Below are 25,405 nucleotides of genomic sequence, written 5' to 3' on the forward strand. Positions count from 1 at the left end.
GATGGTATCAGGAAAAATATGGATCAATTTAATTATGCACATCCATAATGGGGCATTCTTCATAAATCTCTTATTGATGGGGGCATTCTTGATAAATCCCTTATTAAATGTTGCATATGTCAAAATTTAAACTTTGACATATGATCAAATGTTGCATATGTCAAAATTCAAACTTTGACATATGATCAAATGTTGCATATGTCAAAATTCAAACTTTGACATATGATCAAATGTTGCATATGTCAAAATTCAAACTTGGACATATGATCAAATGTTGCATATGTCAAAATTCAAACTTTGACATATGATTAAACTTTGACATATGATATCTAGCTAATTCATCTAACATTAATATATCTAGCTAATTCATCTAACATTTGACAAAAGTATAAAAACTAATTCATCTAACATTAATATATCTAATTCATATAACTAAAAGTATAAAAAACTAATTCATCTAACATTAATATATCTAATTCATCTAACTAAAAGTATAAAAAACTAATTCATCTAACATTAATATATCTAGCTAATTCATCTAAAATTTGATATTAATCAAATTCATATAAAAGTTTGGCATTAATCTAACATTTATATATATCTAATTCATCTAACATTTCTATAACTAAAAGTATTAAAAACTAAAGAACAGAAAAACAGAAAATAACTAAGAAAATGTGTGTGTGTGTACTATGTGTGTGCGGGATCGATTGGATGAGGGCGGCCATGGCGGCAGGGGGTCTCACAGCGGGGCAACGGCCGGCGAGGCGAGGTGACGGGGGCGGCGACGGGGATGGGTCGTGGTGGCGACGGGGACGGGGACGGGGATGGCGACAGCGTGCGACGGGGGTGGCGACGGGGGGCAGCGGCGATGTCGTCGAAGCAAAGGTCGAAGCAGAGGAAGAAGAGAAGAAACTGCAAATTTTTGAAGTGCTAGTATATATAGGAGGGACCTTTAGTCCTGGTTGGAGCCACCAACTGGGACTAAAGGTCTGTTTTGGCCAGGCCAAGCGGCGGGAAGTGCAGGCCTTTAGTTGTGGTTGGTGGCTTCAACCGGGACTAAAGACCCACCCCCCCCCTAGTCACGGTTGGAGCCACCAACCGCGACTAAAGGCCCGCGCTTCCTATATCCAATGTTTAGTCCCACCTCGCTAGTTGAAAGGAGCTCGCACCGGTTTATAAGCCCCGCCACGGCTACCGTGTCGAGCTCCTCTCTAAGCAGGCCTTTGTGGGCCTATTCCAACTCTTCTGCCCTGTGGGGCCTACTGGGTCGTACGGGCCTGCATCCTGGCCCTAGTAGAGGTTGGGTTTCTAGTTGTATGCAGGCCGAGGCGGCCCTGTAGGCGGGCTTTTTATAATTTTTTTTTATTTTCTGCTTTATTTATTTTCTTTTATTTCTGAGTTGTTTTTTGCTTTATTTAGAGTTCCTTTGCGAATATTTTTGGTTTAGGTAAAAATAATAATAAACTTTCTGTTAGTGCGAGTAGTTTTCAAATTTGGATAGTTAAAATTTGAATTATTTGAATTTTGTGTGAATCACTAGTTTGTGAATAACTTTACTTCAAAAATAGATTTTTCAGTAATTCTTTTTTCCACTGTTTAATATTAGTGTGTTTTATCATTATATCCAATTTGGTTATGCTTAGGTTATTTTAAAAAATTAAAATTCCTTTGTAACATATGTGTTTTCGTCCGAAACCCTGATACTTCGAAAGAGATTGTCCATTTTGTACACGAAGTGCATCATGTTTTTGCCGTAACCCTCTCAACTTTTTGCACATGCTATGTGGGTGAAATGGTGATACCATGCAAACTTTCAACCTTTTCAGAGTTCATTTGTAGTGTTTTTCAATTTCAGGGTCATTTAGCTCAAAACATCAGTAAATATGAAAAATAGCAAATGAAGTCAAAAAGGGTTGAAAATTGATGACGTGGCTTTGAATGGTGCATACTGAATGCACAAAAAGTATGGAGTTGAAATAAGTTTAGAAAATGAAATGTCTTTGTAACAGATGAGTTTACGTCCGAAACCTTGATACTTCGAAAGAGATTGTCCATTTTGTACACGAAGTGCATCATATTTTTTCGTAACCCTATCAACTTTTTAGCACATGCTATGTGGATGAAATGGTGATACCATGCCAACTTTCAACCTTTTCAGGGTTCATTTGTAGTACTTTTCAATTTCAGGGTCATTTAGTTCAAAAAATCAGTAAATGCATGAAAAATAGCAAATGAAGTCAGAAAGGGTTGAAAATTGATGACGTGGCTTTGAATAATGCATACTGAACGCACAAAAAGTCTAGAGTTGAAATAAGTTTAAAAAAATGCAATGCCTTTGTAACAGATGAGTTTTTGTCCGAAACTCTGATACTTCGAAAGAGATCGTCCATTTTGTACATGAAGTGCATCCTGTTTTTGCTGTAACCCTCTCAACTTTTTAGCACATGCTATGTGGGTGAAATGGTGATACCATGCCAACTTTCAACCTTTTCAGAGTTCATTTGTAGTGCTTTTCAATTTTAGGGTCATTTAGCTCAAAAAATTCAGTAAATGCATGAAAAATAGCAAATGAAGTCAGAAAGGGTTGAAAACTTAATGATGTGGCTTTGAATGGTGCATACTAAACGCACAAAAAGTGTGAAGTTGGAAATAAGTTTAAAAAATGAAATGCCTTTGTAACAGATGAGTTTTCGTCTGAAACCGTGATACTTCGAAAGAGATTGTCCATTTTGTACACGAACTGCATCCTGTTTTTGTCGTAATCCTCTCAACTTTTTAGCACATGCTATCTGGGTGAAACGGTGATACCATGCCAACTTTCAACCTTTTTAGAGTTCATTTTGTAGTGCTTTTCAATTTCAGGGTCATTTAGCTCAAAAAATTTGGTAAATGAGCTGAAAAATAGCAAATGAAGTCAGAAAGGTACACGTTTGTCTGAAGCACAAAAGTACATGTTTCAAATGCCGAAACACATAATCACCCTACCTATTACAAAGATTCCCTACGGTTTGTCCAAAGTGGGACTTTCCATATATATAAGTCCGGAAACTCACTAGAGAAGAAAGTGATGACAGTGAAGCCGGTCACATCCAGATTGGGATCTTTGGGTGTGAAACTTTTCTTCGCGTGTGTCCCTTTGCGTCATAACCACGGACAATCTTCATCATTTAACTGGATGCTCGGGTCAATATTCACTGTGAAGGGAGCAATTTCATGAAACTTTTCATAATCTTCTGACATGTCTGTCTTATCATCCACTCCCACGATGTTTCTTTTTCCTGAAAGAACTATGTGGCGCTTTGGCTCATCATATGATGTATTCGCTTCCTTATATTTTCTTTTTCTCGGCTTGGTAGACATGTCCTTCACATAAAAAACCTGCCCCACATCATTGGTTAGGACGAATGGTTTGTCTACGTACGCAAGATTGTTGAGATCCACTGTTGTCATTCCGTACTGCGGGTCTTCTGTTACCCCGCCTCGTGTCAGATTGACCCATTTGCACCGAAACAAAGGGACCTTCAAACCACGTCCAGAGTCAAGTTCCCATATCTCCTCTATGTAACCATAATAAATTTCCTTTCCCCTCTTGGTTGCTGCATCAAAGCGGACACCACTGTTTTGGTCGGTGCTCTTCTTATCTTGGGTGATCATGTAAAATGTATTCCTATTTATCTCATACCCTTTGAAAGTCATTATATTCAAAGATGGTAACTAGGACAACAATTACAGGTCATCTTCAACAGCATCGTCATGCATGGCAAGTGTCTGCAACCAACCGGCAAAAGTCCTCGTTTGTTCATGTGTAATCCAGTCGTCAGACCGCTCCGGGTGTTTGGAGCGTAGAATATTCTTGTGTTCCTCCATATACGGAGCCACCAAGGTAGAATTTTATAGAACTGTGTAGTGTGCTTGAGTGGGAGAATGCCCATCCATACATATTATTTGTTTCGGTCCTAGCATGTCGTTTCCACCCAGTCTGTCCTTATGCCGCGATTCAGGAACACCAATTGGCTTAAGGTCAGGAATAAATTCAATACAAAACTCAATGACCTCCTCATTTTCATGACCCTTAGAGATGCTTCCTTATGTCCTAGCACGGTTATGAACATATTTCTTTAATACTCCCATGAACCTCTCAAAGGGGAACATATTGTGTAGAAATACAGGACCCAAAACTTTAATCTCTTCACATAGATGAACTAGGATGTGTGTCCTGATGCTGAAGAAGGATGGTGGGAACACCAACTCAAAACTGATAAGACATTGCACCAAATTATTCTCTAACCTTGGTATGATTTCTGGATCGATTACCTTCTGAGAGATTACATTGAGGAATGCACATAGCTTCACAATGGCTAATCGAACGATTTCCGGTAGAAGCCACCTCAATGCAACCGGAAGTAGTTGCGTCATAATCACGTGGCAGTCATGAGACTTTAGGTTCTAGAACTTTTTCTCTGATATATTTATTATTCCCTTTATATTCGACAAGAAGCCAGACGGGACCTTCATACTGAGCAGGGTGCGCGTCTTCTTCCACATGGGTGCGCGTCCGTCGGCTTCATTCGAAACAGATTGTCCGCTAGGATCCTTTCCAAAAATTACCTTCAAATCCTTGATCATATCATGTACATCATCACCAGTACGGTGGCGAGGCTTCGTCTGGTGATCTGCCTCACCTTTGAAATGCTTGCCTTTCTTTCTTACGGGATGCCTGCTCGGAAGAAATCGACGATGTCCTAGGTACACATTCTTCTTACAATTATCCAAATATATATTGTCGGTATCATCCAAACAATGCGTGCATGCGCGGTATCCCTTGTTTGTCTATCTTGAAAGGTTACTAAGAGCGGGCCAATCATTAATGGTCACAAACAACAACGCATGTAGGTCAAAATTTTCTTGATCGAGCTGATCCCACGCACGTACACCTTTTTCATTCCACAGCTGTAAGAGTTCTTCAACTAATGGTCTTAGGTACACATCAATGTCGTTGCCAGGTTGCTTAGGGCCTTGGATGAGCACTGGCATCATAATGAACTTCCACTTCATGCACAACCAAGGAGGAAAGTTATACATACATAGAGTCACAGGCCAGGTGCTATGATTGTTCCTCTGCTCCCCAAAAGGATTAATGCCATCCACGCTTATACCAAACCATATGTTCCTTGCGCCACCTGCAAAGTCCCCCCATTTCCTCTCAATTTTTCTCCACTGTGACCCGTCAGCGTGTACTCTCAACTTCTTGTCTTTCTTACGGTCTTCTTTGTGCCATTGCATCAATTTGGCATGTTCTTTGTTTTGGAACAAACGTTTCAACTGTGGTATTATAGGAGCATACCACATCACCTTGGCAGGAATCTTCTTCCTGGAGCGCTCACCCTCGACATCAATAGGGCCATCGCGGCTGATCTTATAGCGCAATGCACCGCATACCGGGCACGCGTTCAAATCCTCATACTCACCGCTGTAGAGGATGAAGTCATTAGGGCATGCATGTATCTTCTGCACCTCTAATCCTAGAGGGCAGGCAGCCTTCTTTGCTTCGTACGTACTCTCGGACAATTCGTTGTCCTTTGGAAGCATCTTCTTTAATATTATCAGCAAGTTTCCAAATCCCTTGTCAGATACACCATTCTCTGCCTTCCATTGCAGCAATTCCAGTGTGGTGCCCAGCTTTTTCTTGTCAGCTTCGCAATTTGGGTACAATAATTTCTTGTGATCCTCTAACATGCGCTGCAACTTCAGCCTCTCCTTTTCACTTGTGCAGTTTCTCTTTGCATCGACAATGGCCCGACCTAGATCATCAATGGGCTCATCTGATGCCTCTTCTTCAGCTTCTTCCCGCATTGTCAGCTCAACTTCTTCCCCCACTGTTGTACCATCGTATTCAGGGAACCCATGGCCAGGATAGTTGTCGTCATCCTCTTCTTCTTCATTGTCTTCCATCATAACCCTCTTTCTCCATGCTTGGTCCAAACATTATAGTGGGACATGAAACCGGACTCAAATAGGTGCCAGTGAACGGTTCTTGAGTTAGACTAATTGTGATCATTCTTACAGCCAGCACATGGACAAGATATAAAACCATCCGCTCGCTTGTTTGCCTCAGCCGCAAGCATAATAGTACGCACGCCATTAATGAACTGAGGAGAGCATCGGTCATCGTACATTCATTGCCGGCTCATCTTCATTACACATCACCGAAAAGACCAAATTAATACAAGTTCATACATCAAGTTCATACATAAAGTTCATACACACTTATTCTCATAAAACAACATACAAACTCTCTAGCTAAAGCATTTAAATGCAACAATAAATGCGATCAAGATCGCAACTAAGGTAACAATTGATCCAACAGCATAATGATACCAAGCCTCACTATCAATGGCATATTTTCTAATCTTTCTAATCTTCAAGCGCATTTTCTTCATCTTGATCTTGTGATCATCGACGACATCGGCAACATGCAACTCCAATTTCATCTTCTCCTCCTCAATTATTTTCAATTTTTTCTTCAAGTAATCGTTTTCTTTTTCAACTAAATTTAACCTCTCGACAAGAGGGTCGGTTGGAATTTCCGGTTCACATACTTCCTAGATAAAAATATCTATGTCAACTTGATGGGCATGATTTGTCATAAACAAGAAATGCAACAAATAGTTATAAAAGAGAATATACCACATCCGAATCATAAACCGGACGAGGACCGATGGGGACGGATATCAAAACCATCGCACTGTGTATAACATACAACGTACGGGTAAGAAAATTATACAAGTAACTATATATCTAAATCACACAAACATGATTTTTTTTACATAAGAAGGATAAGAACAAGAGGCTAACCACAAGGTGGTGTCGGCAACGGGACGGTGCGGGCGATCGACAGTGGTTAGGACGGAGACGGGAAGGCACTAAGTAAACCACACCTACATATGCAAACTAAGAGTTATTTTGAGCTCAAATTGCATATAAATCAAATAAACTACCACATATGATTCCTCCCAAACTAAAACTCACAAATCACTATACTTATAGAGCATTGCAATAGCTAACCTAGCAATGAAAGATGAAAGGACAAAGTTGCTAACCTTTGTGATCACTTAGATGGATGGGGTGCCTTCAAATCTTGACAAATTTTGGCAAAAATGGAGGATGAGCTCGAGAGGAGAGGAACAAAACAGAGAGGAGAGGAAAAGGGAAGAACAAAGAGCTCGGGCTCGACGAAGGGTATATATAGGATGATCTTTAGTCATGGTTGGTTATACGAACCGGGACTAAAGGTGTTGGTGGGGCCCCAGCCTGCCACCAGCCTGCCACCACTTCTTTAGTCCCGGTATGTGGCACGAACCGGCAATAGAGGTTCGCCACGAACCGGGACTAATGAGCGCCGCCCGCCTAGCCGTTGCAACCGGCACTAATGGTCACATTAGTGCCGGTTCATTTACAAACCTGGACTAATGAGCTGAACGTTAGCCCCTTTTTCTACTAATGTGGATTCGGTGGGGAAGGGACTAGAGGCGGAGGGAGGGCGCCGAGCTTCAGATCCAAGCAACCGGGGCCAAACATTGTAACCCCCGGGAATGAACCTCTTGCATCGATGCCTCACTGCCCACGTGGCCGAGAACTTTGGCCAGCAACCGCGGCCGCCCTTGGTACCCCACCACCCAAGGCCACCGTGCTGGCACACCAGAGGCCCTCTGCTCGAATGACGAAGCATCTGAGGCCTCACCGGCACCCTCCTCGATGGATGGGTAAGGTTGCTCGGCGGCTGCCTCTGGTGGCGACAACAAATAGGGGGTTGGGGGTGGCGGCGGTGCAGTGGAAACACTGGTCGCCCCACCATACAGGGAAACACATACCCAAAAGCATGTGATGGTACCTAGCTTAACTGTTGTTGGATGTAGATCTAGCCAACCATTCCCGCGTGTACATAATTTGTTTCTACGAATGCGTCGGTGCGCAAAGCTTTTTACATTGGGGAAGGATCCTTTTGGCTGAAAAAGAAAAAGGAAGAGAGCAAACTGTACATTCAGTGGTTCATACACGCACCAATACATCCGAGTTGGCATGCACGATCTCACATCTCAATTTCAACTAGACGATGACTCGACCGGAGCGACGGCTGGTTCTTGTTCTTCGCCGTCCTTCTTCTCTTCCTCGACGGTCAGCTTATCCTCCCCTCCCTTTTCCTCTGTCCTTATTGCGGCCTCCTTCACATCAGTGCCTTTTTTTCCGTCCGATTCCCCTGCAAACGGTAACCACAGATCAAATCGAAACGTTATAAACTGTGAGAAGAAACAAAGAAATCTTGAAGATGCAAATGTGCAATGACATGGATAGCAAATGAAGAAATTGAACCTACGTACCATCATCGTCTCTCAAAGTGGCCGCGGATGTCTCCTCCTGTTCCGGCTCCCGGGAGACGCTCTCGACCTCTTGCGGCACGACGTCGACCTCCTCGACGGTGACCACCTCCTCCGTCGCCGTTGCCTCCTTAGTTTGCTCGGTCTCATCATTGGCTTCGACTGCGGCCTCTTTGACGACAGTAGGCTCCGGCAGCTCTGGCTCGCTTATCAGATCGTCGTTGTTCAAGGAAGGCGTGGGTTGCTCTGCGGCCTCTGGCACCTCCACCTCCGGCACCGGCTTGGTGGGGAATGCGGGGCTTTCGTCCACGTTGGTTGCAGGAGCAGCCGCCCCGGTGGCAATTTCGTCCTCGTTGGCCGTCGTCGGGGCAGGGGCGTCTACGGTGACGGCATCTTCTTCTTGCTCCCGCGTGACCACCGGCGCAGCCTCGGCGGTGGCTGCACTTCCATCTGCCTTGGCCACCGGGGCGTCCACCAAGGCGGCAGTTACAGTTTGCTCATCCTTGGCGACCGGCGCATCCACCAAGGCGGCAGTTTCACTTTGCTGCTCCTTGGTCACCGGAGCGGCCGGGAAGGAGGCAACGTCAACCTGCTCGGCGACCGGAGGATCCACCAGGGCGGCAGTTTCACTTTCCTGCTCCTTGGCCACCGGAGCGGCCGGGAGGGCGGCAACGCCAACCTCCTCGGCGACCGGAGCATCCACGAGGGCGGCAGTTTCACTTCCTTGCTCCTTGGTCACCGAAGCGGCCGGGAAGGAGGCAACGCCAACCTCCTCGGCGGCCGGAGCATTAACGAGGGCGGCAGTTTCAGTTTCCTGCTCCTTGGCCACCGGAGCGGATGGGAAGGCGGCGACGTTAACCTCCTCGGTGACCGGAGCATCCACCAAGGCGGCAGTTTCACTTTCCTCCTCCTTGGCCACCGGAGCGGCCGGGAAGGTGGCAACATCAATCTCGTCGGCAACCGGAGCAACCGACATGGTGATACCCTCAATCTCCCCCGCCAACGGAGCAGACGCGATGGATACAAGTTCGTCCTCCTTGGCTGCCGGCGCAGCAACGAAGGAAGCACTGCCATCATCACCGGCCACCGGGGCAGCCAGGAAGGTGGCACCGGCATCTTCGTTGGCCACCGGAGCAGGCACAAACGTGCCAATCTCGTCCTTCTCTATCGCCGGAGCATCGGCCGAGATGATACTGTCATCCTCCATGGTGACTACGCCCACGGGGGCATCCGGGATGGCGACACTACCGTCATCCTCCACGTTGATCTCCTCGATGTCCTTCTCGTTCGACGTTGCCGCCTCGTCTTCAATCGCCTCGGCCGACCACCCTTCCTCATTCTCGCCCCGCCGACGGTCTCTTCCCGCCTCGACGGTAGGCGCGATCGACACCTCGACAGGCTGGCCATTCCTCATCTCCTCGACGACGATGACGCTCTCGCTGGTGGATGCCACACCGTCGTCCCGATCGGCGACAACCTCCTTGTCCCTGACGCCCTCGTCTTTCTTCGGCCCGGCAGCCTCCTCGGTCGCCGTCCCCTTCCCCTTGTCGTCGGGGACGGCGACTGCTCCCTTCTTACCGTCCTGCTTGCTCTCCCCCTCTTTCTTCTCCCCGACGACCTTGGCGCCGATCACGGTGGACGCAGCCTCGTCGCCGTCCTTGACGACGAGCGCGGCCAAACCGGCCTTGCCGCCCCGCTCCTTAGGGGCCTTCTCCTTCGCCGACGCCGACTTGTGGAGCTTGACGTCGTCGCCATTGTCCTTGGTGGCGACCGGCTGGTGGGCGGCGGTGGCGACGACGCTGGACTTCCGCCGGAACCTGCGGCTGCACCTGCCGCTGCCGTCGCTGCTGAGCACGGCTTCCTTGGAGGTGCCGCAACCCATGGCGCGACACGGCGAGGAGCGAGGGAGCTGAACGCCGGAGATCGATCTGAGGTGGGGAGAAGTCGGGGGGAGGATTCCCGTGTTGTATATATACTGCATGCGCGCGGCCATGCACGGCGTTGCAAAATTAGGGGAACCGTAAACGACCGAATTGGAGGCTGTGGCATGGTTGGTGCGTGTTTTTAATAGCCAGGTTGCTGCTCACCGTCGTTGCTGTTCGAGTCTAACACTTGACAATAAATATTTCGAACCTTACACAAACTGAACTGTGTGAGATCCTGGGATCCGGCTTGCCTGCTCTCTCTCTCATGCTCCTATCCGTATTTCCACTTCATTTTATGACTGTCTTTTTTTTTTCTTTCTAATCTAATCATCCCCTGATTTTAAGGGAGTGAGGCCGGGCCTTATTTTGTTCCAATCAAATCATGTCACGTATGCGGGAGCACGGATGGGCGCACACCGAGGGGACAGGCAAGTCTCGTCCGAGATCCTGGGCATTTTGGCTTCACATTGATTTCTTTATATAAAATCAAGGGAGAAAATCCCTTTTAATAATAATAAAAAAGGGCAGACGAAAGCAAGAGAATATGAAAATGTCTAAGTCTTGAGAAAACGTATGAGCAAAACAGAGGAGCAAAAGAAACAACAACACAAAAGTTCTATGAAATTGTTTCTCCCGAATTTCCAATAGGCGAGGGCCAAAGTTCACTAGCCGCTGCAGCGCCACATAAACATTGCGATTTGCGAGATAGTCATTCAGATAGAACAAAGAGCAATGCGCCCAACTCACCTTGTAAACGATATTTCAATCAATTATCTAAGGAATAAGGTCGTACTGCTTTCAAAAAATAGAAGCGGAATGCGCCCAACTCAACTAGCTTGGAAAGTTGAAGAAATGGCATGCGACACACGCTGGCAAGTCGATTTTGTCTCCGACCTGTGGGCGGCGAGCCTCCTCGCGTTTTGGCCGGCCTCCCTTCTTCGGCGAGGATCCACGCATAGGTCGGCGCTGCTCAACTATGAGGAGCGGATCGTTGACAGCCGGGGATGTCACGCGAGAAGAAATGGCCTGGTCCGTTTGCTGTGTTACCTGGTGCATACACGCAAGAGTGTGTACCGGGGTGTGCAGGAGCCGAAGCGGCTCCATAAGAGACCTGCCGGTGGTGTTGCAAAAATGTTCTAAAGACAATAATAAAGTTATTACTTTACTTCAAAGAACATTATTTTATATATGACCTACAGACCGTGGTGTTGGAAAAATATGCACTAAATGTAATAATAAAAATATTATTTTATTTCATGTTCATAATTTATATATATATATATATATATATCTGTTGTATAATTACAATGATTCTTGAATATGAGATTTGAAGGAAAACTTAGTTGCATGTCTGAAAACATAAACATAAAAAAGATCTCTATTCTCACATATGGGACTCACTACGAAAAAAACACATGTTGCCCAGTGTCGGGCTATTTGCCGAGTGTTTTTTTACGGGGCACTCAACAAACAAGGTCTGTGTCGAATACCTAGACACAAAACACTCGGCACAAAATGGGTAATCGACAAACAGAAAACCCTTGGAAAAAGCAGGGTCTTTGCCGATTGTCATTCATAAGTCACTCGGCAAAACAGGTCTTTGCCAAGTGTTTTTATAAGGCCCTCGGCAAACAATTAAAAATCAATAAGATGCATGTATTCATTTGGATTTTCAAGACCAAACTTCATTCCAATGCTCTTTGAAATGTTTTGTACACTTAACATACACCACTGAATGATCTATGTCAAAATTTAGCAGCTTTCATGGTCGGTTTGCTATATTTAAGTCGTTAAATGCATTTCTAGCATTTAGTTATTATAACAACATTTTGAACTGAAAGTGCATGAAAAAAATGTAAAAATTGTGTTGAAAATTCATACTTGTGTTTCTGGAGTCCATGTTTAGGCCTTATCCAAGAAATGGAAATGAATTTTAAACATGAGGGTACCAGGACACAACCCAAATATTAAGTTCGTTGGTTTTTTAATTTCAAAAAATGCAAACAAAGTGCAAAAAGCATGAAGCTTGGCATGCCCACATATGACACCTAGGAAGTAGTGTTAAAAATTTGAGAAGGTTTCACAAAATTTGTGGCGTACACTACTTAGAAACCAGATCATCTCCGAGGAAGAATCATGGTTTTGAGAGGAAATGAGTCATGTGTGAAGGTGATGTGATCATTACTTCATTTGTTGGCCTTGATTGTTTTTCTACACTTGATACATCATAAAATAATCCATGTCAAAATTTGTCATTTTAGATGTCAATTTGCTCTATTTAAGTCATTAAGTGCATTTTATAGGCATTTGGTGAATATAATTCTAATTTGAACTGCAAGTGCATGAAAAAGTTGAGAAAATTATGTGGGAAAATCATATTTATCTTCTTGAGTCCATGTTTAGGCATTTCCAGGAAAATGGAAGTAATTTCAAACAGGACCCCGAACATTGAGTTTGTTGGTCTTTAATTTCAAAAATGCAAACAAAGTTCAAAAATTATAAAACTTGGCATGGTTCTCACTGCTCGGATATGACACCTAGAGGTTGTTGTAAAATTTTTAGAAAGTTTCCCAAAAGTTATGTTGTACACTTCTAAGAACTGGACCATCTCTGAGGAAGAATCATGGTTTCTAGAGGGACCGGGTCAGGTTTAATGGCGATGCGACCTCTATTTCACTAATTGACCTTGAAATTTTTTATACACTCAAGATACACCATTACACGATCCACATCAAAAATTAGCCTCTTTCGGGGTCGGTTTGCTATATTTATTAATTAAGTGCATTTATAGGCATTAATGGATATAATTCAAATTTGGACTACAGGTGCATAAAAAAGTTTGCAACTTTGTGTTGAAAAGTCATATGTGTATTCTTGAGTCCATGTTTAGGCATTATCCAAGGAAATGAAAGTAATTTCAAACATGAGGGTGCCAAGATATGACTCCAAACATTGAGTCTGTTGGTTCTATAAATTCAAAAAATGCAAAAAAAAAAGTCCGAAAAGTCTGAAACTTGACAATGGATCCCTCAAATGATATTAGAGGTTGTGGTAAAAATTTGAGAAGGTTTCACAAAATTTGGGACATAGATGGCTTAGAAACCAAACGTTCTATCGGGAAGAATCACGATTTGTGGAGGGAACGGGCCATCTTTAAAGGTGATGTGACCGTTGGTTCATTTGTTGGCCTTGAAAAAAATTATACACACATGATACACCATTACATGATCCATGTAAGAAATTGGCATCTTTCTGTGTTTGTTTGCTATATTTAAGCCATTAAATGTAGTTAGTGAACATAATTAAGATTTAAACTGCAAGTGCATTAAAAAGTTGGCAAAATTGTGTTGAAAAATCTTATTTGTGTCATTAAAGAATTTGAAAAACTGTTGGTTTTTAAATCCGAACCATGCAAATGAAGTACGAAAAGCATGAAAACTGGGCATGGTGACCTCATATGACATGTATAGGTTGTGGTAAAAAAAATTAGAATGTTTTACAAAAGGTTTGACGTACAGTGCTTAGAAACAGCGAGCGCCGAGGAAGAATCATGGTTTCGAGAGGGAATGGGTATTAATTTTCTGCATATTGTTGATCAAGCTATAGTTTCACTTAACTCGAGATTTGAACAATATGAGAGGTACGAAAAAATTTGGTTTCTGGTTTACTTCAAGTAGGCTTCGATTCCTGGATAAAGAGTTTGTTGGCTGCTTGTGTTAATCTTGAAGATGCACTTGAATTGTGTTGACTTTTTCTCCAGGACTGAGTACAGAAATAAATGGGCCCACTTGATATTTTAACTTTTTGAAGAAGTGCTCCTTAGTTATTACATAATAAATTTTGCTAATCATTCCTATGATCCTATCACGGTTGCATGTGCAGCAAGGTGCTTTTGTAAACTCAAAGATTTGGACAGGACCGACCTCCCGAGGTGGCGCACCGCATTGACTGCATCGCTTGGTATAGCCGATTGATTCGAGAAATAATGCACGGATTTGAATTTTTTCAAAAATAATACAGCGTCGGCTTCCCTATAGCCGATTGGATTCAATCGGCTTTCCATAAGCTGATTAGTCCCATTCGGGCAGGCGATGCTCGATAGGCATGCAGTCGGCCAGCGCGAAGCCGACGGATTGTGCACTGCATGGCACATACAAGTTTGAGAAGGGGTACGTACATGGAGTTCCAAGTGCCCTACGCGCGCACCGATTGATCAGGTGATTACCCTAGCATGAATACATGCATGAAAGGACCCACATACTGGCCAGGTCGTACGTAATTCTAATACACATGTGTCCCAATGTATATACACATACATGAATACAGGGCCGGCCTTGGGCCAGGGCAGCAGGGGCGACGGCCCGGGCCCGGCCAAACTAGGGGCCCCGACCCAGCACATATAAAAGGATACAGCCATATAACATAGGCCCATTATTGATGCGAAACAAAAAGGCCAATGAGGCCCGTATATGATACGTCTAGGAGAAGCCCAAAAGCCTAATACGCAACTCACGTGATTGCGCGGCCGGCAGCGCCGGATCCTTAAAAAAACGTGATTGCGCAGTGCCGTCGCGGTTTGCTTGATTGCCTCTCCAATTTCTCCGATCCAATCTAGCGACCTATATGCATGTGTGATCAAGGCCCCGAGGCCCCATGGTGATTACTTTATCTTTGCTTTTCCTGGAGAATGGAGCAGATCAGCACCGAGTTACTCCATTGCACTGGCTGCCGGCTTCTAGCACAGTAGGGCAAGGAACGATAGAACAACCGAGGTATTTTTTGTGTGAATTATTTTAGTCCTCAATCTCAATCTGGAGTATTTTTTATTCCTGTATAAAAGCAACACTTGTTGGCCTTTATATATATATATATATAGCTGGAGATTGTTGCTGCTAATTTAATCCAGTCTCCAGCATTCAGGTGTCGCTCCTTTTTTTGACAAACATGTTGCCTGGAAAACACTTGTCTAGCTTTGAGAAGAAAGAAGTAAAGGAGCAGATAAATTACTATCATTAATCTTGACACTACCATTGATGATTTTTGAATAGAAAAATGCACAGAGTCGTTTCTCATGATTATTAAAGGGCATTTGTTTTCTGTTGTGCTCTGTAACTTATTGATATTTGATCTAGAACATAAAAGTACAACATTGTTACTAGATATCATCCACCTGATTTTTTTTATCATTGTTTATTATGGCTTTACAATATTTTTTCATATCAATGTATGGAATCTAAAAAGAAAACACTTCGACCACTGGGCCAATTTATTGAGTTCGCCCTAGGGCCTCCAAAACTTCAGGGCCGGCCCTGCATGAATATGTGTCCGGCTTGCCGGTACATACGTATGTCCTGATTACCCAAATACCGGCAAATACGTATGCCCTTGTGGCCAATTACCCGATCGATCAACGGCGTGAATACGTGTCCACCTCGCCGGTACATACGTATGTCCCGAATACCAAAATATTGGCAAATACATACGCACTTGTGGCCAATTACCTGATCGATCAATGGCGTGAATATGTGCCGCCTCGCCAGTATGTAAGTATGTCCCGAATATCCAAATACCGGCAAATACGTACGCACTTGTGGCCAGTACCCGATTGATCAATGGCGTGCTGTGGACTGCTTGGATGCTCATGCGTGTGCAACGGATGGAAAGATAAGCATCAACGCATTTATCTTAAAAACAGCTTCGCCTGAATATCTCTTTCAAAAAGATCAGACCGGCTTCGGCGCCCAGTGTGCCATGCAGTGTCGATGCACCACCCGTCGGCTTCGGTGCGGCCGACTGCATGCCTATCGGGCATCGCCTGGCCGAATGGGCCTAATCGGCTTACGGAAAGCCGATTGAATCCAATCGGCTACAGGGAAGCCGACGCTGTATTATTTTTGAAAAAAAAATCAAATTCATGTATTATTCCTTGAATTAATGAAAAAATTTGTATCATTTAAAAAAAATAGCGAGGAGCACAAGAGAACGGAGGAGCAGGCCGGCGCGCTGCCCGCTGCTTCCTGTGTTGGCCCACTTGATAGAAGTTTGTTGCTTGTGTTAGTATTGAAGATGCAGTTGAATTGTGTTGATTTTTTCTCGAGGACTCACTAGAGAAATAAATGGGCCCACTTGATATTCTGATTTTTTTTTGAAGAAGTGCTCCTTCATACATCCTAAAGAGCATCTATGGCCGGACGCCCCAAACCGACCTAAAACGCCAGAGCGACCTGCCCGTTCATTGACCGATCACAATTTTTTAATTCAAACGGGTCCCTCAAACGGACCTCCAATGTCCGGGCTGATCGGCATCCCTCATATCCAGCACAAATATGAGGCATATATGGGGGCGAACGGGCGCACCCGCGCACGCCTGCCACGTTGGTCTGACGGCGGGGTCCCACGCAAAAATGCCCGGAAACCCGGCGGTCCGACGGATGCCGCCGTGTGAACGCCGCGTGGCGTCGCTTTGGCTTGCCGCCGGAGACCAAATCCTGCTATTTAAGCCGGCCGGCGTCCCTCAACCCTAACCCATCCCCCCTCCTCTTTGTGCCGTCAGTCCGAGCCCATCCACCTCCTCCCTCTCCCGCTCCGGCGCTTTGTCCACGCTCCGACGCTCCACCATGGTTCCGGAGGAAGATCACCTACTACACAGTGCTCATGCCGGAGCGTCGGTACGAGATCTAGTAGGAGATCTGGGTGAGACAGGCCGCGCGCCGCCCGCATCGCTGTCGGGCTGCCTCTGGACTCGCCAGAGCCGGAGGAGGAGAAGGAGCAGCCGGGGGAAGAGAAGGCAGAGGAGCTGGCTCCGATGGAGGCGGAGGAGGTGGAGTAGCCGGAGCCAGAGCTGTCGGGCTTCAACATGGAACAGGCGGAGGCGGAGTTCGTCATCGCCCAACCGAAGAAGATGGCGGAGCAACAGGCCATCCTGGAGTCCATCCAGGATAAGACCTATGTGAAGGCCAACCAGACGTTCCTCCGACAAGAATAGACGGTGTCCGACGCGCTCTTCCCTAAACTCGACGCGGAGATAAAGACAGAGAAGGCCGGAGCTGTAGCTGCTGCCCATGCTACTGGAGCCGGACACTGTAGCTGCTGCCCATGCTACTGGAGCCGGACACGAAAATCCTGGAGATTCCTAATGATGAGTAGCTAGTTGATTGACATAGTATTTAAGTTTTTTTAGTTTGCATGTATACGTATAAATTTAAAAATTAAGTATGAGATGTCCCGATGTAACTCTTTAAATCTAAGACGTGTCCGTGTGGGAGCGGCCGTTTGAGGGACCATGGATGTAGATGCTCTAACCATTCCTATCACTGTTGCATGTGCAGAAGGGAACCTTTTCTAAACTCAAGTTTTGGACAGGACCGACCTCCCGAGGCACCGCACCGCTTGGCATACAACAACAGAGGAGCACAGCAGAACAGAGGAGCAGGCCGCCCGCAGCACCGATCCATCCATCAGGTACCAACCCCAACGCGTCCCCTTCTCCTCCCTCCCTCCACGCCACCCCACTCTCTCCCTCTCTCTTTCTCTTCCTACACACGAACGGAACGGTGCTGATATCATCCGCGCCGCCGCACGTTGCAGAGGGAAAAAACAAGGCAAGGAAAAGGCGCTTTCCGAGCAGAAAAAAAGGATCTGGCCGCTTTACGCTTCTCCTCCGCGGGATTTTGATTCCCCCCACACCATCATCCACCAATCATCGTCGTCGCCAGGTACGTGCGTGCCGCCCTTCCACGTCTCGAGGTTCCGTCGGTCGTCTTCTCCTCCGCCGGCGGGCCTCGTCGAGATTTGCTTTCGGTTTTTTCACTCTGGCCAGCGAGGCGCGCCGTGCATGTCGCCAGCGGACGACGCGGCTATAACCGAGTCGGCGCTGATCCGTTCTTTCAGGCGGGCGCCGCGCTAGCTAGGACCACGAGCCGGCGCGGGCTATAGAAGTCAACGCCGGCGGCGGGCCGCGCGCCGGTGATTCCGCGCGCAGATCCGAAGACAGGGCAAGCGAACAGCGGCGGTGATCGATGGGGTCGTTCAAGGGCCACGTGCTGCCGGGGACGCTGTTCCTGGCGGTGGGCGCGTGGCACGTCTGGGCGGCGGTGGCGCGCTTCGCCATGGACCCGGCCGGGTTCCGCCTCCGCGTGTGGAACCCCGTGGGCAGCGGCGGCGGGGCGCTGCGGCACCTGGAGCTCTACGTCATCGCCGGGGGCGCCTTCCTGGACATGTGCGTGGAGGTGCTCTACTCCACCCACCTCCACATATTCGCGCCCGGCGGCGGGGTCAACCCGGCGCACCTCAACGACCTCGAGCACGGCGGCATGCTGCTCATGTTCTTCCTCGTCGGCGCCCTCGCCCTCCTCTCCGAGAACACCAGGTCAGCTCACCATCCACCCATCCATCCATCATCCCGTTCACATGATCCCAAGTTCATCCATCCATTTCTCCTCGGAATTTCATTCATCTCCTTCTCTTTTTCACTCGATCATCTCAAGCCAGAGGATCACAATTTTTTTTTAAAAATTCATTCTCGAATTTGGTTTTCGGAAAAAAGATGGATCGATCGACCGGTTCTTATTAATTTGCGGATCTGGAAAAGGAAAAGAGGTGAGATGGTTGTTGGGCTAGTTGGTTGGTGTTTTGACTTCCTTGGTGTGGCACCTTGAATGTTCCAAGGACAGGACGGACCAGAGGGAGAAGGATTGGCTAATCTGGTCCAGGCTAGCCCATGTGGTCACGAGCTAGTCTCCAAGTTGCCTAGCGCGGCTGGTATGTTAGTAGATTCATTTGGCAAAATTTTGCTTGCAAAATTCAGGGGTGTTCATAGGCTCTTTACTTCTATATATAATCTAGACTCGCCTGTTCTAGAATGGATGACCCCGGTGGAGTGAGTCAGCAGAAGCTTACCACGAATATTCAAATGGAGGTTCTTCTTGTGAGCTGTGAGTGCTCTTTTTTTATTTCAAACGGAAGATTCTTCCTGTGAGTGGCCATTGCTTTCAGGACAAAGTCCAATTTAGCATTCAGATGAACGTAGCTAAAGCCTATCAGCTCAATTAGCTCATCATGCTTTAGCTTGACAGAAAGAAGAAAATCAAGAAATCATATTCCATAGAGAAGTTTCGTGTCTGTACTTGTACTAATTTCTTAGGAGTCGGGGGTGGGGGCCAGAGGCATTTTTGTGAGCAGATAATGGAACCTGACTCTGTTTCACATTCCGTGGTACCCGAGGGTCCTACCTTGATCGTTCTCGGTGGAGTTTCTGTGTAACCTTTTTGCCCTGCAATCATGTTGCCGTTGTGTTTCACCTTGTCCATGCAGCCATCTCTTGTTAGTACTTAGTACAACAAAATAGATGTACATCTCATTCAAAAAGTACACATAACAGTGAGCTCACTTGGGCTCTTTTTTCACCGGCGATCAGGTACCTGCCCCTGACGGAGGGCGCGCTGAGCCTGCTGGCGGCGACGGCCTTCACGGCCGAGCTGCTGCTCTTCTACTTCCACTCGACCACGCACCAGGGGCTGGAGGGGTACTACCACTACCTCCTGGTGGTGCTCGTCGGGCTCTGTGTCGCCTCCAACGTCCTCGGCGCGCTCCTCCCGGCGAGCTTCCCCGCCGACCTGGCCAGCGGCCTGCTCATCACCCTGCAGGGCCTGTGGTTCTACCAGACGGCCTTCACGCTCTACGGGCCGATGCTCCCCGAGGGGTGCCACCGCGACGCCGCCGGGGACATCGAGTGCCACGGGCACGCCGCCGGGGAGCGCGCGGAGCAGCTCGCCGACTTCCAGCTCTTCGCCTACGTCTTCCTCGTCTTCGCCTACGCCCTCGGCTGCTACGCCGTCGCCGCCGCCAGGTACGGCCACCCGGACCTGAGGGCCGTCGAGATGGAGCACCGGGAAAATGGCGCCAATGACAGGGGTGGAAGATTCGTTGGCAGCTCGGTGCTGTCTAGTGGCATATGAATGACATGATATGACTTCTGCTCTGTTTCTCGCCATTGTCGTCTTGTTCGATTTGGTAGAGTACACGCGACGGGCACATCATTGAGGGGCGGAACTGAACCTGAGGTCAGTGGGTACAAGAATAGAGAGGGGCTGTACATTGTGGTTAGTTAATTACACAGCAAAATCACAGATCAACGTTCCTTTTAGTTTTACTGTGAAGATAAATGAACATTTTTACATGAGAGGATTAGCATAGGACTGTAAGAGAGTCCATCACAGAGGGTTTTTTACTAGCAGAAGAAAGTTGGTGTTGTACACCAGGTGTGGATTACCTGAGCAATCTGTTTCTGTCTGCCTTCAAGTATACCATCAGTTCATGCGAACCTTGAGAGTTCTCCAACGAACTTGTCACACATAATAGGTGTGCTTAGCCTATGGGCTACGGTGTGTGGTGCTGATATACGGCAACCGAGCTGATTGGCTGGGACCTCGGAGGTTTTCCAACTAATATAAGCCGTTAGATTGTTAAGATCCAGTGGCTAATATTCCTATTACTACCTCATACGAGTACCAAGAGAAGCATCGCTGTACATTTTATCAGCATGTTTGACTATAAGCCATGGCGCTCCCAGTACTGTTCTAGAAACAGAGACTGCAAAACTGCTTACATAAAGGTCAAAAATGCTTACTTGCTCCGCTTGAATAATGTCACCCAGACTTCGATGTCTATTTTGCGGCTATGTTTTTTTTTCTATCCTTGCATTACTACATATGTATCTATATTTACCTACTAATAAAGTAAGGTGCGTTCCTTTGATTTTTTTTTTAAATCCGCTCACCATAGAATTTTTTTATCAAGGTGGTACTAATTTTTTATGCATCTGTTTGCTAGAAAAGAAAAATTACAAAATCACTAATTGAGAAGTACTCCTTCCAAAAGATCACCTTACACTCCCAGATTGCGACAAGTGACGCGCTGCATGTGCGCCACTTGTCACAACCTGCGAGTTTTCCCTTACTTTATAGATCCGTTCATTCAAAATGGTTTATCTCTTAAATCGTACGTCCAAATCTTAAACCGTTTTCACCCTTGAAATCCTCACGTCGAGATCTTCAAAACTAGAATCCATGTTGATAGGTTTTGACGAACTTTTTTCATGAAAAAACAGAATGAAAATCGGACGAAAAAATCGTGTCTGTCGCGAAAGAAAAAAAATGCGTTTTTTTCGTTTTCGAGAGGCACGGTCATGCCTCTCACAGAATCAAAATCGTGCCTCTTGTGGAAGCAAAACAGCGCATCTCACAAAATAAAAAAAGACGTATTTTTCATCCGAGAAGCACGATTGTGCCTCTCGCGGAAACAAAATCGTGCCTTTCACGGAAGAAAAACTATGCCTCTCGCGGAAGCAAAAAGGATCGCGTTTTTTTCTTTCCGAAAGGCACGGCCGTGCCTCTCGTGAAAGCAAAACCGTCCCTCTCACGGAAAAAAAGGAAAACACATTTTTCCATTTCCGAGAAGTGCCCCTCGCGAAAGCAAAACCGTGCTTCTCCCGGAAGCACAAGAAAGACAAGCATTTTTTTCTCGCAAAAAAATGAAAAAAAAATGTCCAAAAGCTAAAAAAGACCAGTGAAAAAACAAAAAGCCTAAAAAATCAAAACAAAAGTCGTCTGAAAAACCGAAAACACGTGAGAAAAAAAACACAAAATCCAAATGAAAGCCCAAAAGCTGACACGTGGCGTCCGCAGGGAACGCGCCTAGTGGCGCGCTCTTCGCCCAGCCCAAGTGATTGTTCAGAGGCTCCCGAAGGAGCGATTGTTCGAAATCACTAGGTGAGGAGTACTCGTTGCAAGGATCACTCCAACTCCCCGGGTTGCGGCATGTGGTGCACATGCAGCGCACCACTTGTCGCAACCTAGGAGTTTTTCCTTTTTTTCGTAGATCCATTTATTCAAAACGCTTTATCTCTCAAACTGTGCGTCCAAATCTCAAACCGCTTTCATCATTGGATTCCTCGCATGTTGATAGGTCTTGACGAACTTTTTTTCACGAAAAAAACCAGATGAAAAAACCGAACCGGGAGCACTGGTTTTTTCTCTTTCCGAAAGAGGCATGCCCGTGCCTCTCACGAAATTACAACCGTGCCTCTCGTGAAAGCAAAACCGTGACTCTCATGGAAAAAAACACATCTTTTTTTTCATTTCCGAGGAGGCACGGCCGTGACTCTCGCGAAAGCACACTCGTGCCTCTCGCGAAAGCAAAACCGTGACTCTCCGTTTCCGAGAGGCATGACCGTGACTCTCGCGAAATCACAACCGTGCGTCTCGCGGAAGCAAAACCATGACTCTCGCGAAAGGAAAAAAAACAGAAAACACGTTTTTTCCCGTTTCTGAGAGGCACGTCTGTGACTCTCGCGAAAGGACAACCGTGCCTCTCGTGGAAGCAAAACCGTGACTCGCGAAAGGAAAAAACAGAAAACGTATTTTTTTCGTTTCCGAGAGGCACGGCCATGACTCTCGCGAAAGTAAAACCGTGCTTCTCGCGGAGGCAAAATCGTGACTCTTGCGAAAGAAAAAGAAAAAACACGTTTTTTTCACGCAAAAAAATTTCAAATTTTTGGTCGAAAAGCTAAGGAAGACCAGTGAAAACCAAAACGTCGAAAAAAACCCCCAAAAAATGTTTAAATAGCCGAAAACGCGTGCAGAAAAATAAAAAAATTTAAAGGGAGCGCCTAGAGCGCGACACGTGGCGAATGGCTGAGAGCGCGCCAAGTGGCGCTGGTTGTTGCGAGGCTTTCGAAGAAGCGCTCGTTAACTAGTCGGCTCCCGCGATTGTTAACTAGTTGCTCCCGAAAAATTACTTTGTCCAGAATTTCGTACATGAGCTGCGCACGATGTAACCCAACGAAGCCAGCCCACCTAATTTCCTGCCTTCGCACTACGAAAACCCTATTTACTGCATGTAGCCACAAATAGTCGGAGCTTCACAGAGGGCGCCCATAGTGGCCTGGCCCATTTTAGTTTCTTCGTGTGTTCTGTTTCTATTTTTCTTTCTCTATCCACTTGACTTTTTATTTCTCGTTTGTTTTTTATTTTTTCAATTTTAATATTTTTATTTTTCTGTAAATTCAAAATAGTTCATAATTATTTTTATAATTTTGGCAAAATGTTAAGTATTCCAAAATTGTTGGTGTTTTGGAAAAATATCTTCAGAACTTCAAAAAACTTACCAAAAAAAATTGTGTTTTCCAAAATTGTTCAAGATTTTTAGATAGATAATTACATTTTAAAAGTGCTCAAAATTTGAAAAATATTCCTGTTTTAGTGAAATGTCCACAATTCAAATAATGTGCGTGTTTAAAAAATATACATTTCTAAAAATGTTCTGAATCATGAAAATATGTTCCTGTTTCAAAAATTGTTAACAAATTTTTGAAAATGGTCATGTTTTCAAATGATGTTTGTGAATTTTTACAAATGGTCCGTTTCAAATTGTGTTCGTGTTTTTCCAAAATATGTACAGAATTTTGAAAACTGTTTGGGTTTTCAAAAATTGTTCATGTTTCCAAGAATATTTGGCAATTCGTTATTTTTCTAAAAGATAAAAAGTCTCGAATATGATGTTGCAATATGTACTTAAATATTTGTGATGGCCATTGGTTAAGACATGTTTGTCCAGGTGGCCAGCAACACTTTTTTTAGGAACTTGGTCGGGGTCTTTGAGGTCATGAGTTCAATCATTTAACCCGGGTTTTTTTTTGGAATTTTACTCGCGCCTTACAAACACATGTCGATTCGGTACCTAGGCCTTTCACAGCCCATGCAACTTGGCCGGCCCAACTGCCTAGGAAATAAGGAAAAAATATTTTAAATAGTCTCACATTGCTCCTGCACATACAGTCATACCAATTTACATACCTGTGCAAAACTAAATGTAGTAAGCTGAATGAAGGAAGGATGAATTAAGCTGGATGAAGAATGGATGGATTGGTACGTGTGCCAGCTAGAAAAAGACCATGAATTTCTTTAAAGAAAAAGAATTAACTCCATTACATGAGCTAGATGGATGAATTGCTACGTGAAGTAGGTACAAAACGATCCTAAATTTCTTGAGGATTGTTACCCGGGGAAAAGAGAAGAGAAGACCCGACTATGTGAACTAGATGCCTGGAAAAGAGATGACCCAGCTTACTCCCATTTTATGAAACTTCACACCTTAAATCCCCTCGATCAATGAACAAAGAAAAATAACAGAGTAGAATTAACTCCGGTTGTACTATATCGGTGGCTTGTACATGGAAAAAGAGAAGGCCCGCCTCACTTCCATATTATGGAACTCCATACATTAAAATCTCATTGAATGATGGAAAAATAGGTTGAATAATTCGCAGGGCTTCTCTAGCGTGCGATGACCTAAAAAAACCCTTTAATCCCCTCGATGAATGAACAGAAAAATAGCGAATGGATTACTTCACACGCAACAAACCCAAAACCTAAGTATTCCTTCTCGGTGTGCATACCGGGTCTTGCTTGCACATATAATTCACACTATTTTTCTCCCGTTGCAACACACGGGCATATGTGCTATAAGCCTATAAGTGAAAAACCAGCTATCAATAGATAACAAGCAACACCGACACCAGGATGGCCCATAGTTAGAGTCTATCTAGGGCACTAGACATAAAAATGATTATATACCCCTATGAACGCGACGCGGATTTTTGGGACATGGTTCCACGCGAGGATCATATCTAGACCATTAGTTTTGCCTTTGAGATCTATGGTTAATATAGCATTTAATAAATACAAGATATATACATCATGGATAAACAATAGATACCAAAACGAATACAGTATAGTGGGCCAGGACACTTTAGTGCTAACAAATGCGTCCCAGGCAACTCTGTCACATTTCCACCTACCACTCTCAGTTTCATGCATCTCTCTCTCTCTCCCGTAGTCTCTCCCGTAGTCATCACATGTAAACTGTACTGATGTGTTCGTGAGCGTGTGGCTGATTCATTATGGACGTTTAAGGAAACAAAACAGTAACAGAAGCAGCTAACCATCATACATTATGTGCGAACTATTACATTTGGCAATAATTAAGATAAACTGAAGGTAGCTGGTATATTCCATGCAACATATTATGTTTAGTACGAGCAAC

General features: G+C 45.3%; 3 protein-coding genes across 4 annotated transcripts; 1 reads left to right on the forward strand and 2 right to left on the reverse strand.

Annotated features, from left to right (window-relative positions):
• Positions 1–4,833: 4,833 nt before the first annotated feature.
• LOC147981453 (uncharacterized) lies at positions 4,834–7,154 on the reverse strand. The gene has a single exon (XM_087515974.1). It carries the CDS (start codon positions 5,956–5,958, stop codon positions 4,834–4,836), a length of 1,125 nt encoding a protein of 374 aa, XP_087372100.1. The 5' UTR covers positions 5,959–7,154.
• Positions 7,155–7,932: 778 nt separating this feature from the next.
• On the reverse strand, positions 7,933–10,260 carry LOC125549143 (uncharacterized). The gene is made up of 2 exons (XM_087513973.1): positions 8,382–10,260; positions 7,933–8,260 (listed from the first exon to the last, which is right to left on the reverse strand). Exons 1-2 carry the CDS (start codon positions 10,258–10,260, stop codon positions 8,106–8,108), a joined length of 2,034 nt encoding a protein of 677 aa, XP_087370099.1. The 3' UTR covers positions 7,933–8,105.
• A 7,470-nt stretch (positions 10,261–17,730) lies between these two features.
• LOC125545923 (uncharacterized) lies at positions 17,731–20,624 on the forward strand. Of its 2 annotated transcripts, XM_087513974.1 has the most exons (3): positions 17,731–18,018; positions 18,194–18,671; positions 19,719–20,624. In XM_087513974.1, the coding sequence occupies exons 2-3, from the start codon at positions 18,322–18,324 to the stop codon at positions 20,257–20,259; spliced, it is 891 nt and encodes a 296-aa protein (XP_087370100.1). In that variant the 5' UTR covers positions 17,731–18,018; positions 18,194–18,321; the 3' UTR covers positions 20,260–20,624. The 2 variants fall into 2 exon arrangements, with proteins under 2 accessions (XP_087370100.1, XP_087370101.1); XM_087513975.1 differs by lacking the exon at positions 17,731–18,018 and having other exon boundaries at positions 18,025–18,671.
• The last annotated feature ends 4,781 nt before the right edge of the window (positions 20,625–25,405 follow it).

This window comes from Triticum urartu, chromosome 3A, assembly GCF_056163025.1.
Source record: "Triticum urartu cultivar PI428250 chromosome 3A, HENAU_Tu73, whole genome shotgun sequence".
NCBI lineage: Eukaryota > Viridiplantae > Streptophyta > Magnoliopsida > Poales > Poaceae > Triticum > Triticum urartu.